This window comes from Chinchilla lanigera, unplaced genomic scaffold (genome assembly GCF_000276665.1).
Source record: "Chinchilla lanigera isolate Chin_1 unplaced genomic scaffold, ChiLan1.0 scaffold00014, whole genome shotgun sequence".
NCBI lineage: Eukaryota > Metazoa > Chordata > Mammalia > Rodentia > Chinchillidae > Chinchilla > Chinchilla lanigera.
This window is the reverse complement of record NW_004955415.1, coordinates 23,404,028-23,421,670: the sequence shown is the minus strand read 5'-3', so window position 1 is coordinate 23,421,670 and position 17,643 is coordinate 23,404,028. Positions and strand designations below refer to the sequence as shown.

The following is a 17,643-nucleotide window of genomic DNA, read 5'->3' as shown; positions in this document are numbered from 1 at the left end:
AAAGGAAAGGAGAAAGGAAAGGAAAGGAAAGGAAAGGAAAGGAAAGGAAAGGAAAGGAAAGGAAAGGAAAGGAAAGGAAAGGAAAGGAAAGGAAAGGAAGGAGGGAGGGAGGGAAGGAGGGAGGGAGGGAAGGAAGGAAGGAAGGAAGGAAGAAAGGAGGGAGGGAGGGAAGGAAGGAAGGAAAGAAGGAGGGGAAGAGAGGGGGAGGGAAGGAGAGGGAGGAAGAAAGAGAGAGAGAAAGAGAGAGAGAGGAAAGAAAGAAAGAAAAGAGGGGCTGGGGATTTAGCTCAGTGGCACAACACCTGCCTGGCAAGCACAAGGTCTTGAGTTCGATTCCTGGTACCAGAGCCAAAGAAAAAAGAAAGAAAAGAAAGAAAGAAAGAAAGAAAGAAAGGCAGGCAGGCAAGCAGGCAAGCACTAGCAAGGTTGCAGGGAGAAAGGAACTCTTGTCATTGTTGGTATGAATGTAAATTAGTATGGCCACTCAGGAAGAAAGTATGGAGATTCCTCAAAAAACTAAAAATAGAGCTATCATTTGACCCAGCTATACCCAAAGTAACTAAAACCAGGGTATTATAGGGACACCTGTATCCCCATGTTTACTGAGGCAAAATTCACAATAGCCAAGATAGAAAACTAGTCTAGGTGCCTCTCAATAAATGAATAGATGAAGGTCACACACACACATATACACACTATGGCCTTAGAGCCAGCCAAATACAGACTGAAACCTCCACAAACTGTAAGCTAAATAAACCTTTCCTTCCTTAATTTTGGGTGTCAGGTACTTTGTCTCAGCAACAAGAAAAAAGTAACCAACACAGAATTTGGTACCAGTGGAGTGAGGTCCTTGCTGTGACTATGCCTGACCATGCGGTTCAAGAGCCTTTGGAAATGGTTTGTGGGAAGGGTTTGGAAAGGTTCAGAGATGTCCCCTGAAAGAGTAGAACTGGAACACCTTCAGCTGTTCTGTGTGGGAGATTGTGGAATCAAAGCTCAGAAGACCAGAAGGCTGACAGAAATCCTGTCGATAAAGACTGGATTTGGGAGGTTTTTACTGGGAAGAATGACTGCACTGGTTTCTGGACTCCAGATGATGTGTGTTACAGCTTGGCAGATAGTCTGTCTGCTTTTTGCTTGTGTCCAGAAACTTTGCCTGAGACTAAGATTAAGGGTGCAGACTTGATTAATCTGGCAAAAGAAATTTCCAGGCAGTCACATGTTGGGGCAGTGGCATGGCTATTGTTGGTGGCTTTTAGCCAGATTTATGTTGAGAATCAAAAGCAAAGAGCCCAGAAGGATGATTTAAAATGTTGTGAGCTTGGCCAGAAAGGAAGCTCCAGTAAATCTGTGGACTGCAAAGATAGAGCTGAGAAGATCTTGATTGCTGAGGAGGAACAAGAGAACAGAAAAGATGGCCTGAGGGCATCACAAGAAGCAGCAAGTCTCCACCCTTTGCAGCCTCAAAACTGCAAAGACGAGACTTTACTTAGAGAAGAAAGCCACAGCGCCACGTTCCAGAATGGAGGTGGCATAGAGAATTTGTTCCTCAAAATTGGATTCAGAGTGCCCAGCCATCCAGGCACTCGACCCCTATGGCCAAGAGAGAAGAAAGCCTGGCTACTGCTCCAGCTGGCAGCAGATGTTGGCATCATCCACGTGGCACTGGTTTTAGGCACATACAGAATGCAAGAGTTCTGAAGTTAAAAAGGCTTCCACCTAGATATCAGAGCCTGGGAGACCAGGCAGTGTGCCCCTATGAATGCAGTATGTGAAGCTGAGAGTGTGAAGCAAAAGGTGCAGTAGAGGCTGCAGAATTTTGGAAAAGCCAGGAACGTGGATTGTCTAAGGAAAGCTGCAAGGAGGGAGCAAAGTGGGCCTAACAGAGAAGCCAGAGGAGCTGTAACCACCAGAAATGCCATAGGGGTGGAGCCGTGTAAGGCCTTTGGAGCTCACAGTGTGCCACAGACTGCTTCAGATGCTAAATGTGGTATTACAGAACTTAATGTTTGCCCTGCTGGATTTTGGACTTGTTTTGATCCCATTCCTTTATATTCCCACTTATAACTTTTGGAATGAAAGTGCTTATTCTGTACCATTGAATGTTGAAAGTGTTTAACTTTTCATTTGTATGGGGGCTTGCAGGTGAGAGTTTGCCTTACATCTGGGAAGAGATTTGGTACTTGGACTTTTCAGCAATGCTGAAACTGTTAGGACTTTGGCAACTCTTGCAGATGGACTAAATGCTATTTGTATAAAGGGATGTGCAGGGGCTGGGGATTTAGCTCAGCGGCAAAAGCGCCTGCCTGGCAAGCGCAAGGTCGTGAGTTCAGTTCCCGGTACCGGAGAAAAACAAAAAAAAAAAAAAGGGATGTGCATAAGTCTTTGGGGTGCCAGGGGTAGAATGTTATGGTTTGTGTCTGCATGTCCCCTAAAATCCTCATACAGTCATGGGGCAGGCTTCTAGAGTTTATGATTGATTCATGGTCCAATGTTGGAATTACGGATGTGAGTGCTACACCTGCCCTGGGGTGGATAGTTTGCATACAGTGTAAGGGAGGGAAAGAGGCTGCTTGCCACCCTGCTCCTCCCTTTCTGCTTTTATTGGTTTTTGCTATCTTCCACCACCATGAACTGTTGCCCTGTGCCATATGCCACCTTGCCTTGGAACCAGAAACCTCCATAAAATGTAAGCTAAATACCTCCATAAAATGTAAGCTAAATAAACCTTTCCTTCCTTAATTTTGGGTGTCAGGTACTTTGTCTCAGCAACAAGAGAAAAGTAACCAAGACAATTAGTTTTAATACACATTTTTAAATTAACTGTTTAAATTAGAAGGCTATACTTGAGGCACTTGTAGGAAAATAGATGCACCTTGAGACCATAACGTTAAGTGAAATAAAACAGACAAATAAGCTTAAATATAGCATAGTTTCTTATGTGAGAAACTTCAAAATATAAATTAAGAGCAAAATAAAAGACAGAAAACAAGAGGTAGGAAGACAGATCTTTCTCAGATGAGAAAGAGATCAAGAAATAGAGGGGGGAAAGACTGAAGGAAAGGGGAATGAAAAAAGAATTGAAATGTATTAAGTACATGTATCAACCCTACCCATGGAATGGAATCATTATATACTACAAAATTACTAATAAAAAAAGTGTTTAGATTAATACAAAAAGCATCTAAAGGAGAGTTAAATTTTATTTATTTGTAAATGATTAAAACTCATTTTAAGGACTAATTATAGAGCCTTAAATTGCTAATGTTATAATAAAATTCATAACTAATTGCTTTTGAATAATTTGTCATTCTCAAAGTCATAGAATCCAATCCATAAGCACAAACATACTTACTTTGGACATATTACATACTTACTTTAAAAGTAAAAAGCAGTTCATATAACATGTTAGAAATAATGCAAGAGGAATTTAAGAAGATCTTCCTGACATAGAGAGATGCATGAACTATTTAGAAATATGTTACAAACCTACTTAGGAAAAAAGACATGTTTTTATCACATTGTTTCAATTACTACGAAAATTTTAAATTTACCAAGTCACAGAATTTCATAAACATAGTTAAAAAGACTAGAATCTCAGACTAAAGCTATGAGCAAGTTATGTTTGGCCAAAACTAAATTAAGAGCAGTGCTATATTGACAATAGTCTGGAAAACTGAGATGCAACTCTTTGATAACTTGTTGTCTATGTTTGGGCATGTGGAAGAAAATTAGAAAAGGATGTTATCTACTCCTATTTCTCTTCCTAGAAGTTAGCTGTCCTTCATCTGTTTCACTGTTCCCCAAAGGTGCTATACTAACAACCTTAGTAATGATCATTTGAACTACTTACTTAGATATTTAAGTACTGGTAATTCCAAGAAGTGTGGCCACTAGTACTGTCAATAATAACATAAAGAAAAACAAAGAAAGGGAGGGAAAGAGGATGGAAAGATGCCATTTCCCTACAACATTATTAGTATTATTACTACCACTACTACACACAGTAGCCCTTTCACCTACTAAATCCTCAGAATACCAAAATTTAGAGATTAAAGAGTACTCCCAGGAAAATAAGGGTACAATATTCTGCAAGTAAAATCTGCAAAGGTAAAGTAACACTCCTTAGCTCCACCTTTCCAGTGTTTTAAAAACTGGCTTAGCATGGAACATTTAATCACTAAATTAGAAACAGAACACTGATCTGCAGTAAGTTGCTTATCTTTCATTAAGTGAAAAAACTCATAGGTACTTCAATCACCAACAGAAAGTATTGATAAATTTACATTGTTGAGGATCAGAAAAGAGAACAGAATACAATTAAAGTTCTTCAGAACAAGAACCTTGGCAATCAAACACATTACAAAATATCTTATTCAACCAACACCCAGTGTAAGAAATATGTTTGCTATATCTGAGTGTTTTTGTACACAACTTCTCAGAATATACACTTCCAAAGACACAAGATCCACTATCAAAAGTTGATCTCCATTCAAAATAGTATTTTTAAACACTTTTTCTTATATTGTTTTAAAATCATACTCCCATAACTTCAAGCAAATGTTCCAAAATGTTTATTTCAGTTTTTAAAGTAGCAGGTCACCAATCTTTTTCTCACATCATCTTTTTCCAAATTATAGATGTTGATAAGCTAAAATATAATTATTTTTAAAACTTCAAATAAACAATGTTTTTGACTAAAGGAGACATTAGAGGAGAAACAAAAAATGCCCGAATATTAAGATACAAAAACCCTAATTTTAAAATAAATTAAACATACTCTACATTTTTTAATTCTATGAAGCTCATTTTTAGTACATTTTAACATCTTGAAACTAGCAAGGGCCTTATTACAACTAAGGCATTTAAAGTGATAGCAACACAGTTTTCTTTGCTTGTATAAGAATTTAGTCATCATTTACGGTGATATAATTGGACAACTGCAACCTCTCAACATTTCAAGCAATAATCTATCTAATGAACATTTGAGGAAAGAATATGAATCCTTGTAAATGGCTGAGAACCTTTCATTAACACCATCTGGCAAGATCAAGAAAATGTCAGCATTAAATCTTGTAGGATAGGTATCAGAAAAAAACAATACTAAGTAAAAGGAGAGAATATTTTAAGCAGCACTGTATCACTAACTCTTCTAAAAGCATAGAAAAGATATGTTATGGGAAAACACAGATATCAATAAATCTGTGTAGGAAAAAAATGATTCAGAGGAGGTGGATTCTTAGTGTCAAGACATTTAAGGAAACCTTAACCAATTTATTCACTAATACTTTCAATGGATATTTGAAGATATGTGATAAATGAGTAAATCTAAGTTTTTACTTTATTAAAAGAGACAAAGTTGTTTACATTTATTAAAAGAAAGCACTATGAAGTTTAATTAGCAGTCTTTGTTTTTCCTTTCTCCTTAAATGAACTTATACAGCTGACTCAGTAAAACATGGTACTACACCTGGGATGGTAAAACTTAATAGCTATTCATTAAAACCAGTTTCCAGTTTCACCCTCTTCTTGAGCATACCACTACCTCATAATTTTTAAACACTTTTAACAATTAAATATGGCCATATAATTGAGATCTAGTCAAGACATACAGGTGAAAATCACATGCACCACTTCTAAGAGTATCTCATAACAATGAGAATTGTTCAACTATCCTTAGAGACAGAGGCATAGCTCCAACACAACCCTTTTCTTTCTCCTTTCCCCAAAGGTCTTCCACATCAATTTTCAAAGCAACAGATGGAAGAAGGCATGTGCTCTGACTAAGTAACTTATGTGAAGCAGAATGTCCCCTCCTTTAACAACTATACCCACTTATCCCTCTATCACCACTCCACTCACACCAATACAAACAGGAACACTGGACTATTACATCTACAACAAATAAACTTGCATTGGCTTAAGCCACTGAATTTGAGGGTTTGTTAGTTCGCTACTGCTAAACTAACAGTTGGGGTCTTTTATTAATTAATTTTATTGGTACATTTTAGATATACATAATAGCAACATTCATCATAGGGAATTTGTACCTGTACATGATATATCTTGATTTTTTTCCCATTCCTCTTCCCTCCCTTCAACCCCTCTTCTGCTCCTCATTTACAAAAGCTTTGTTTCCATTTTTTCCTTTTCTTATTTTTTCTTTTCCCTTTCTTCCTTTTCCCCTCACCCATCTCTAGTTCCCTTCCCATTTGAACATTTTTATTTCACAATACCTATTACACATTTTGGTCCTTATTTACACTATCAGTTTTTCACACCAGAGAAACAATGCAATATTTACACATGTATGTCCTATTTATTTCACTTAAGAGTATAGTCTCGAGGTACATCTCTTTCCCTAGAAATTTCTCAAATTTATCCTTCTTTAGGCAGAGTTGTATTCCATTGCATAAAAAAACCACATCTTTAGCCATTCATTGGTTGATGGGCATTTGGGCTACTTTCAACATTTAGCTATTTCACACTGTGCCACTACAAATATAGGTGTGCATATATCAGGTGTTATGATGCTTTTAATGCTTTCAGGAAGGTACTAAGAAGGAGAATAGCTGGGTCAAATGGAACCTCTAGTCCTAGACTTTAAGGAATCTCCACACTGATTTCCACAGTGGTTGGACCAGTCTACACTCCTATCAACAGTGGAGAAGTGTTCCTTTTTCCCCATAGCCCCTCCAGCATTTGTTCTTGGTTGATTTCTTGATAATAACCACTCTTTCTGGAGCGAGATGGATTCTCAGCATTGTTTTAATTGGCACTCTCGAATGACCAACAAAGGCAAGACAGGAACTATCACAATCCCTGACTTAAAATTACACTACAGAGCTACTGTGGGGCGGGGCGGGAAACAGCATGGTACTGGAAAAAAAATTAAAAAAAAAAAAAAGACCCAAGCATCAGTGGAACAGATTATAAGATGCAGAAACAACTCTAAACACACTCAGCCAGCTTATCTTCAACAAAGGGGCCAAACACCTTCACTGAAAGATAGCCTCCATCTCTCACCATGCACTAAACTAAGATCTAAATATTAAATAGCTGAAAGATCAAAGATCTAAATATTAAAACAGAAATAGTAAATCTTCTGGAAGAGAGACTAGATAGAACTCTTGAAAATATAGGTGTAGACAAAGATTTTATGAACAAAACCCCAATCACACAGGAAATATTTCAAAGAATCAGTAACTGGGATCTCATCTTATTAAAAAACATTTGCAAAGCAAAACAAATCACCAATAGAGTGAAGAGACAACCCACAGCATGGGAAAAACTTTTTGCCAGCTGATCCTCAGACAAAGGACTAATATCTAGGATATATAAAGAACTCCAACAAGTCATATCCCCAAAATTGAAGGCCTAATCCAAAAACAGGTATCTAAAATGAATACACACTTCCCAGATAAAGAAGTACAAATGGTAAATATATGAGAAAGTGTTCAACATCACTGCTCATTTAAGAGATGTAAATTAGTTGGTTTTATATTAAATATGACAAAGTTCAAGTAAAATGAAAGCTCCAAGATCTCATTCCCACACAGAAACATCGAAGTAATAATAACAAACTAGAAACTGCCTGAATCAACTTTGCTAGGAGTACTGGAAAACTGTCAAGTAGAAAAGTGTTATTGCATTTTTACCTAAGCTTGTCCATCCCTCACCAGCACACCAATAGTCTTGGTTGTGAACTGGATTTGCTTTTAAAAAACCAAGTAGCAGCCTAGCTTTCAGTCTCTTCCCAACAATCAAAGAAGGCAGATCAGACTGTGAGTACCAAAAGGACTGAGAATAGCATTTATCTTCATTGAGACTAACACAAAACTCTGATGCAAAAAAGCAGCAGGTGCTGCTCATGAAAGCTGAAAGACAACTAGAGATTCACAAGATGCATGAAGCCATAGATTAGGGGTGGATGTACTACAGATCATGCAAGACTCTGAGAAGATGGGGTAAGACTCTGGGAGAGAAAAGTCATTCAAAAGTAGTTGTATTTAGAAACTTACCTGTACACCAGGCAAGGTATATGCTCAGAAAAAATCTGAGATGTTAGGCTGAGAATAGAATGCCTATATTCAGAGGAAGCCTACCTAAGTATGAAGAGCTAACAGCAAAGACTGAAAGAATTCCCCAGGCAATCTCTGTAAAGACATAGCTGAATATGAGTTAAGTGAACATATTTCAATAATCAAACACAACAAGGACTAGTCTTTGCAAAAATAATTTAGGAAAGTCTCAAAACAAAGGGACTACCTACTGTAGCCTTCAACAATCAATTAATCAATAAATAAAACAAAAAACAGGAAATTATAAAGGAGTGAAATCTGATTCCAGAGGCTACCCAATTATATAAAATGTTGAACTTTTAAGAAAAAAAAAAAAACACAAAACATACAGAAGAGGAAAAAAAAGGTCCACTCAAAGGAACAAAATAAATTGACAAAAGTGAACAAAGCCTAAAAGACGTGAGGAACATTATCAAGCAGTTTAACATAAAATTCATGCAAGTGAGAAGAACAAGTCATATAGATTATTTGAAAAATAAGAAAAACTTTCCAAGTTTGAAGGAGGATATGAATCTACAAATCCAAAATGCTCAACTTTAAGGAGGATAAATCAGAAACTTATGTTGAAATACAATATAATCAACTTGGAAGAAGCAAAAGAGAAACAACTCATCACCTATAAGAGTTCTTCAAAAAGGTAAACTGAATTCTCATCAGAAATCTTAGAGGCCAGAATGGAATAGGATAATATATTTAAAAGGCTTGAAGTGATGGGGAGGAACCTATAGCCATCAAAACTGATTTTCCAATGTGAGGGAGAAATTAAGACAGTCTCAGATAAACAAAGGCTGAGGGAATTTATTACCACCAGATCTGTCCTATAAGGAATGCTAGTGGGAATCCTTCAGGTTGAAATGCAAGCACACTAAAGAGTAACTTGAAGTTATTTGAAGAAATAAAGATCTCCAATAAAAATAAATAAGCAGGAAATACAAAAGCCACTATTACTATAATGTTGATTTATGATTATACTTTTTATTTTCAACAGATTTTGAAAAGACAAATGCATAAAAACAAATTAGAAATCTATGTTACTGGACATGCAACATATAATTTGTTACACTTTGTAAAAACTTTGCTAAGTCAAAGATATTACAAATTTTTCAGATTACTATATATAAGTATGGAAAACTGGTCAAAAAAATTAAGCATTAACTATTCCTTTCAATAAACTATTAGAGATCAGCAGTACAGTTATCCCAGCTATCCTTCCATTTACGTATTTTTTTTCACTTCTTTCTTTTTCTCCTTTCCCTCATCCCAGTTGTTCCTTCTTTTGAGCAATTTCCTTCCCTTTCATAATATCTATTGTATGTTTTGGGTTTTATTTACTCATATATCTGGTAATCTGAACAACTAATTTAAAGACAACAATATGCAATATAACAACCATTGGTGAATTCCTACCATCTTGCCTAGTGGAAGTCTGTATCATTTCTAATGGGGTTTTTTTGTTTTTATTTTTTATTCTCTTTACTGGTTTGATCAATCTTGCATTCTTACATCTGGCAATCTGAGCAACTTCATTGAAGATAACAGTACGTAATATAACAACCACTGTTATTTCCTATCATTTTGTTCTAAACCCTGTATGTCTTTTTTTGTTTTTGCTTTGTTTTGTTTTGGTCTATATTGTTGTTATTTTCTATTGCTCTTTTTTAAATTCTCTTTAAAATAACAAAGAGATATAAATTTTTGATGTAACAAATAGATTTCAGTTCAAATAAATTATAACTATAAAGATCACACTCATTTTGTTATAGGTCATCTCCATGGTAATCAAAGATAACAACCCTGGGCTATACCCAAAGGAAATTAAAAAATCAAAAAGTATTACTACAATAAAATCAAACAAACACAACAAAGACAGAAAAATACCAAATGAAGCCCCCAAAAAAGCTTTAAAACCGGCAGAAAACAAATTGAAAAATGCCTAAGGTAAGTCTCCCCTAATTAGTGGTTCCTTTAAATGCAAATAGATAAACTTGCCAATAAACAGTCAAAGATTGACAGAATGGATTTCTTAAGAGGGGAAAAATATGATCCAACTACACAATATCTGAGAGACTTATTTTAGATCTAAAGACAGGAGAAAGCTGAAAGCAAAAGGATAGAAAAAATATTGAATGTAAATATAGAAAAGAGCAAGGAAGATTACAGATATCAGATAAAGAGAAACTTGATGTCAAAAACTGTCAAACCAGAAAACACATTAGATATTGATAAAAAGGTCATTCATCAAAAGATATAACAATTATAAATATATATGCACCAAACACAGAGCCCCAAATATAGGAAGTGAAGACTGACAAAAGCAAAAGGAGTAGTTCTACAATGATAGAAATTTAAAATATCCTAGTTTCAAAAATGAACACTCAGACAGAAGATTATTAAGAAAAAAGAGGGACTGGACCCTATACATCAGTTGTGCCTAACAGATGTACACAGATTACTCTACTTAGAGTGATCTACAGATTCAATGTAATCCATCAAGAAAAACCAATCCTAAAATGCTCATGGCATCTAAAGGAATGCCAAATAGCCACACAATCAAAGTTGAAGGCCTCACACCTCCTGATTTCAAAACTAACTAAAACGCTACCAAAAACAGAGTGATTCTGGCATTAGGATAGATTTATTGATCAATGGAACATATTTTCAAATGATTTTCAACAAAGGTGCCAAAGTCATTCCATAGGCTTAAACAGTCTTTCAACAAAATGTACTGAAAAACTGAATATCCACATGTAAAAAAAGGAAACTAGACCTTACTTTACACTATATAAAAAAATACTTCAAATACACTCTGATCAGATAACCCTGCCACTAAATACACAAAAATCCAATTAATATAAACATTCTATGAAAAGGAACTCAGGTTTATGAAAGTACATAATGAAGAAACCTGTCCCAGAATAAACAGTCAAGGAAGACTTCACAGACAATTAGAAGGCTTTCAAACTCAGAACTGAAAGACAATAAAAATTAAGAAAGTAAATTGAGTGGTAAAGAAAATTTCAAATAAAGGCCCAAGAAGTGGGAGGGAACACAGTTCAGTTAAGAAACAGAAAGACAGTGTGGCTATGGGTAAAGGCCAAGAAAGGGACTAGCAGAGTAAGACAAGTTAGGACTTTAGTCTTCAGTCTTTTCGTTTCTAAAATCAAAAATTTATACTATAAATTCTAGTTGTACATCTTTGTAGGAAATGGAAGCTTCACAAACAATGTCCTAAAGAATAAGACTTATTACACTGTACCTGCCACTTTCTGAAGCAGTTCTGGAAGTCCTCTTTCATGTTTGTCCTTAGTTTTGAATGCTACCGTCTGCCTCAATGTCCTGAATCTATTTAAAACATGTATCTTTTATAGTTCTTTTCACTTTGGGGAAAGAGTCAGAAGTTGCATAGTACCAGATCTGGTGAATAAGGTGAATGAGGATACACTGTAAGTTTTTTATGAGCCTGCGTTTCTGCTGGATGGCAGTTGTCAACAGCATTCACCATATTTTTTGGACATACCTCATACAGACAGTCACAAAATGACTTCCAGAACTGCTTGACAAAGTATCAAGAAAGATGGGATAAGTCTCTTCAAAGTGAGGGGACATACTTTGAGGAAGATTAATATCAATGTATCTTTTCCTATAATAAATTTTTTATTTAAACACAATTTAAGAATTTTTTTAAAGTATTTAAGTATTAAGATTAGAACTTGCACATATGTGTGAGCAAAAGAAAGAGGGAGAATGATGGAACAAAGAATGTAAGAGACATAGAAAAAGAGATTGAAAATGATAGTCAAAAATTACAACTCTGGCCACTTCTGGAGAGCATCAGGAAATCAACTTAATCTGAAAACTGGTAAATGAAGGAAATCTAACATTTATCTACCTTTTCTGTATTGTACTGTACAATAAGAAAAGAGATGACAAGAGAAAACTGCTCATTATAGGAGAAATAAAAGTGTTATATAAGTAAGAAATGATAAAATTCAAATAACACTATTTTATAACCCCGATAAAATAATGGATCTAAGCAATAATCATCAATGGCTGCTGTTAAGTAAAAAGCTCTTAGGAAACTTTATAATGGATGGTTCACACTGACAATCTTTAAACCTAGTGATGAATATTATCAGCACAGAGAAACTCACACATTATATGCTTTGTGATATAATGCCATAAGATACACAATCATCTATTTGAGAGAAAATATTCTCTCAAAAAAAAAAATTAAACTCAAATTTGGGTAGGACTCTGGATTTAACTACCAACTTATAAGAAACAGAAGGGATATAACAAAATACAGTATAGGGGCTGGGGATTTAGCTCAGCAGCAAAAGCGCCTGCCTGGCAAGAGCAAGGTTGTGAGTTCGGTTCCCGGTACCGGAGAAAAACAAAAAAAAACAAAAAACAAAATACAGTATACATATTGAAACACAGTATTTTGTACAATCAATAGGTTCTAATAAGTTAAAATTTAAAACACATCAAAAAGCAATATGAGGGATCTGTGTGATAATGGAATTATTTTATATGTTAATTACACTGATGTCAATATCTTGGTAATATCTCAATATTACACTATAGTATTCTAAGATTTTATTATTTGGGAAAAAATAGGTAAAGGGCACACTGGAACTCCTTGTATTATTTTGACAACTACATGTTAATCTATAATTAACCCAAATAAAAATTCTAATTTATAAAAAAAAGAAAAAAAGAAACAGAAGGGACAGAGGAACATGTTAAAGGATACCACAGTGATACAATCAACAAAAACCAAAATATAAAATATTCTGCAACACAAAAAGCCTACTGCATTTAACAAATAAATTATTCAAAGAGAAATAAAGGAGGGAGAGAACTAACTATAAATTTAAAGTGACTTAAAAATCCACTGATTAAATATGTGGACCTTGTTTTGATCATGATTCAAGTAAATCAACTATTTATTTTAAAAAATCTTTATGAGACAAAGGGAAAAAAGTTAACACTAACAGGATAGTTACTTATACTGTACTAATGAATTACTAATACTAATTGAATAGTTAATTACAGTGTATTAATGAATTACTAATACTAATTGGATAGTTAATTATACTGTACTAATAAATTACTAATTATATGTATGGTAATGATACTGTGGTAATACTAAAACAACAAAAATGCATCTCCTTCTTTTAAAGATACATACATACATAGACATATATGTTTATAAATAAAATTTATATGAGGCACATGATCTGCTTCAAAATAGTCTGGCAAAGATGCAGGGAGCACTGGAATAAATGACATAAAACGGGCCAAGTAATAAATGTTGAAACTAGGTAACTGATGCACAAAGGTTCATTATACTATTCTATTTATTTAAGATGAAATACAATTATTATGTAATTGTTGACAAAGAAAAATTTATTAGAAGCACATAATTCCACAGATTTACTACTAATAATTGACAAATGTGAGTATGAATAACAAGCATATATTTAATGAGCTATGGGGGGGGTAATTACCTCACATACTTTTATATCCTGATTCATAGATTTCCAATATTACAAAATCAGAAATCCAATTAAGAAATATTATCTATTTGCTTTCTCCTTTTCACACAAACATTGATTTTTATGTTGTTTAGCAATTTTTGGTTTTCTTCTGCTTTAGTACGATGTACAATAAAAATTGTTACAAAAACATTTTAGCCACCTCCTTTTTATTGAACTTTTTACTGGAATAAATAAGCATTTGTTTAAAAGAAATATGAGCAAAGTTAAAATAATTAAAAACAAAGGCTCAAGAACCTTCCATGTAATCATGGGTTGTAAAACCAAAATGACATCCTATAAAAACATAAACAAAAGATTACTAAGTTTAAAATTAGTACACTTTCCTAGCCCAATACATAGTATTCATTTCCTACAAATTAGAAACTAAGAGAAAAGGAAATATACATAGACATATTTTAATCCTTACTCTGAAATCCTAAATTTTAAAAATTAAACTTTTATATGTATCCATACCTACTTATATACATATAAAAGTCTAAAAGACAAACATTAGAAAATATAACTATATGTATACCAGTCCTTTATCAGTTTTTATGAATTTATACAAATATACATGTGTGTACATGTGCATATGCATATCTTTTTTTCCTTAGGAGAATGTATTACTATGTTGCCCAAACTGGTCCCAAACTCCTGGGCTCAAACTATATGCCAGCCTAGCCTCCCAAGTAGCTGGGACTATAGACACATCCCACCATGTCCAGCTCTGAATTAATATGTTTGAATAGTGTGTGTGTGTGTGTGTGTGTGTGTGTGTGTGTGTGTGTGTGCGCACGCGCGCGCGCGTGCATGTTTTTGTTGGGAATCAAAGCCAGGGCCTTGAGCAAGTGCTCTACTGAGCTATTCCCCCAGCCAAAAATATCTTTTAATGTGTTAAAATAATAAAACTTTCTTGACTAATGTTTTATTACAACTGAGCAATGAATGATTAAAGATGTATATAGTATTAAAAAATTAACAAGTATTACTTATAGAATGAGCCACTCCACTTCATGAACAAGGAAGAGACCAGTCACCAGTTTCTAGGTCAGAATATAGAAGAATTACTCTACTCTACCTCAAGAAACACTTCAGATACTAGAAAAGAATAAAATACTGTTTCATAGAAATACAATTTTGATCATATCACTCAAGTCCCCATGGAGAACTTTCAAGTTAAAAAAAATCATAAAGAAATGAAATACATTAGTCACTTATAAAGTTCATATTTAGAGAGAGGACTAAACACATAGCATTTCTTAGAGAAGAACCATGTCAGTTGTTAATGCATATTTTCTAATTTGGAGATCATACTTTTGTGTTATCTCTGAAAACACCCTATTTCAAGTTTTCTCATGCAGTTCCATCCTACCCTGTAACTTACTGAATCTTCACACAGTAGCAGCAAATAGGCCAAGCTTCTGTGTGGAGATGAGCAGGTTCAATATCCAGCAAAGCAGCCTTGGTGTCAACTACCGCTTTGTCAATTGGTCTGGCAGGAGCAGGACTCTACTTCTACCTCAAGGGACAAAATTTGCTAAAAAGAACATCATGTACTTCATCCTTAGAAGACTGGCTAAACTGGCAACTAAGAAAACTAATGACATGAATGGGGCATAGAAAGAGGGAGATTCACTAGCCATAAATAAAGTAGCACTTAAGTATTCAATACCATTTGCTTATAAACAAAAGAAGAGAACAGATTCAAATATAAAGGGGAACAACATCCTATGCCAACCAGGGCCAAAACCTTGTACTCTTTCCATTATGAGGCACTTTTTTCTCTTGCAATAATACCTTAATTAGACCATTATTAAAAGAGGTTGCATTGACTGGAGACACTAGGCAGGCAGGTGACACGTAAATATCCCAACTAGCTTGTCCAGGATGTGAAGGCAATCTGCCTGCGATATCTGTTACCCCATTGATCACCACGGTTATTCAGCTTATCTGGCTGGCTAGGTGGGTTCCCCTTCCTCTCTCAATGCTCCAAGTGCATCCCTCCCAAAGCTGCACGCTTGGTGGAAGAGAACGACCACCCAGGATAGAGGAGGACCATTCCTCAGTCAAGGGTATATGAGTAGCTGAGCTCCCCTGCTAGAACCTCCAAACAAGCTCTTCAGGTCCAATTAGCTTGTCCAATGATCTCATGGAATTTGGGGGGTTAGCTTGTCCACTGATCTCACAGAATTTGGGGTGAAGCCACTCTCCCATTTGCCCAAGGTATACATGTTACCAGGCAGCATGAGGTTTAAAAAACCCCATATCTTTGCACTCCCAATTAATTGCTTCACATTTCTAAAAAAAAAAAACTAAACCCGATCTAAAGCCCAAATCTAAATGTGTTCTCTTTTCAAGCACCAAAGCCTAATTTGGCTATTGTTCTGCACAAATTGTGTTCATAAGAATTCCATGCTTGTTACACATATTCTAGGCCCAAAGTACTCTATACCCTGAATAGTTCCACTAATCTAAGATTGCAAGCTGAGAAACTAATGTGTTCCAAGTCCATTTCATAAAGTAATATTTCTTCTCAACTTTTAAGTACCCTAAAAAAATACCCTGTCTGTCTAAACTTCACATCCAGATTATTAATAATGAGTATTAATTCTGAGGTAAGTATTATATATCCATTAAGTATACTAGACTGTATTTAGAAACTTTTTTCATGTACCTTTTTAATCCTTAAAATTTCATTTTTATTCTAATTATCTAGACTCTCATCAAACCATAAAGAGTTTAAGAGAATTTTGTTATAATTTTACATGTACACATAATACCCCATCATAAAAAATGTTTCTAAAATGTCAAATACTATTTGATTTCTCTCTATTCCTCCTAATACACTCTCTTTTAACTACATGCAATCATTAAAATAAAGAACTCTAGTAAAAACAAAACTAATCAAAGCAAACTTGCAATGTCATACCATCAAAGTACCAAATTCTTAGTAACATTTGCTCCAAAAACTTTTGCACAACAGTTCCTTTTGAAACTAAAAAAGTATCATATTACAAACATGGTATATTTGAGAACACAAAGTATGTTAATATACATTCCTAAGCTTCAAAAGCACATGACAGGCTACACAGAAAAAACCTGAATGATAATCAAGCAATAATTTCAAATTAAACAATAACAAAAATGTCATCTTTTACATGAATGTCATTTATTTATTTCTGTCAACAAATGTTTTGTAGGGTTCATAAATAAGTGAGAACTATAAAAACTTACCATCATTTTGGTTCTTGCCCTTCATCTCCTCCTTCCAGGATAGAATGGTGGTCAGGGCAACATAGTCTCTTACGTATTCTTTGCGCCTCTCCTCTAAGGTCATCTTCAGTAAACGTTCTTGCAAAATAAAAGCAGAATCTTCATTTGTATTTGACTTTTAAACTTAGGAATTATTTTGCACTTTAAATATTAATAATGGTAAGCTACGCAAAGGTTTGGTACAATTTTGAGAAACACCAAAATACAAATTGAATGCTTTCATATTTGAGTATTAAAAGGTGTCCAATCAATTCCATACTAGCTACAAAAATAAAATCAAAGCCTAATAATAAAGACACTCTGTGAGAGTCCAAGAAATAATTCATTTACTCTTTCAGTCAATATTTGCTGACAACCTACTACTATATGCCATGTGACATGTTTTGTTTTTTTTTTTTTGGTTTTTCTCCGGTACCAGGAACCGAACTCACGATCTTGCGCTTGCCAGGCAGGCGCTTTTGCCGCTGAGCTAAATCCCCAGCCCCCATGTGACATGTTTATAGGTCACAGATACAAAGGCCACTTTGACTTACCCAGAGTTCACAGGACAAAAGAGGAAATGGATAAGATACAAAATAATACTGATGCAAATAAAATGTAAAATGCTAAGACACACATTATACATATCAGGAAAGCACAGGAAAGGCAGCCACCAAGGTATTTCCTTACTTCAACAAGACCATCAACAAACTGAAGTACATTTTCAATAGAGTAATAGGTTTGTAGAGGTGATATCTGATTATAAG

The 17,643-nt window shown here is 34.8% G+C and overlaps 1 protein-coding gene across 3 annotated transcripts in view; it reads right to left on the bottom strand.

Annotated features, from left to right (window-relative positions):
• Macrod2 (MACRO domain containing 2) overlaps window positions 1-17,643 on the bottom strand; it is a 1,840,776-nt gene that overhangs the window by 1,817,514 nt on the left and 5,619 nt on the right. For all 3 annotated transcript variants that reach the window (XM_005380889.2, XM_013512283.1, XM_005380890.2), the window contains exon 2: window positions 16,859-16,975. In XM_005380889.2, coding sequence (XP_005380946.1) covers window positions 16,859-16,975 — 117 coding nt within the window. The remainder of the gene's footprint in view (window positions 1-16,858; window positions 16,976-17,643) is intronic.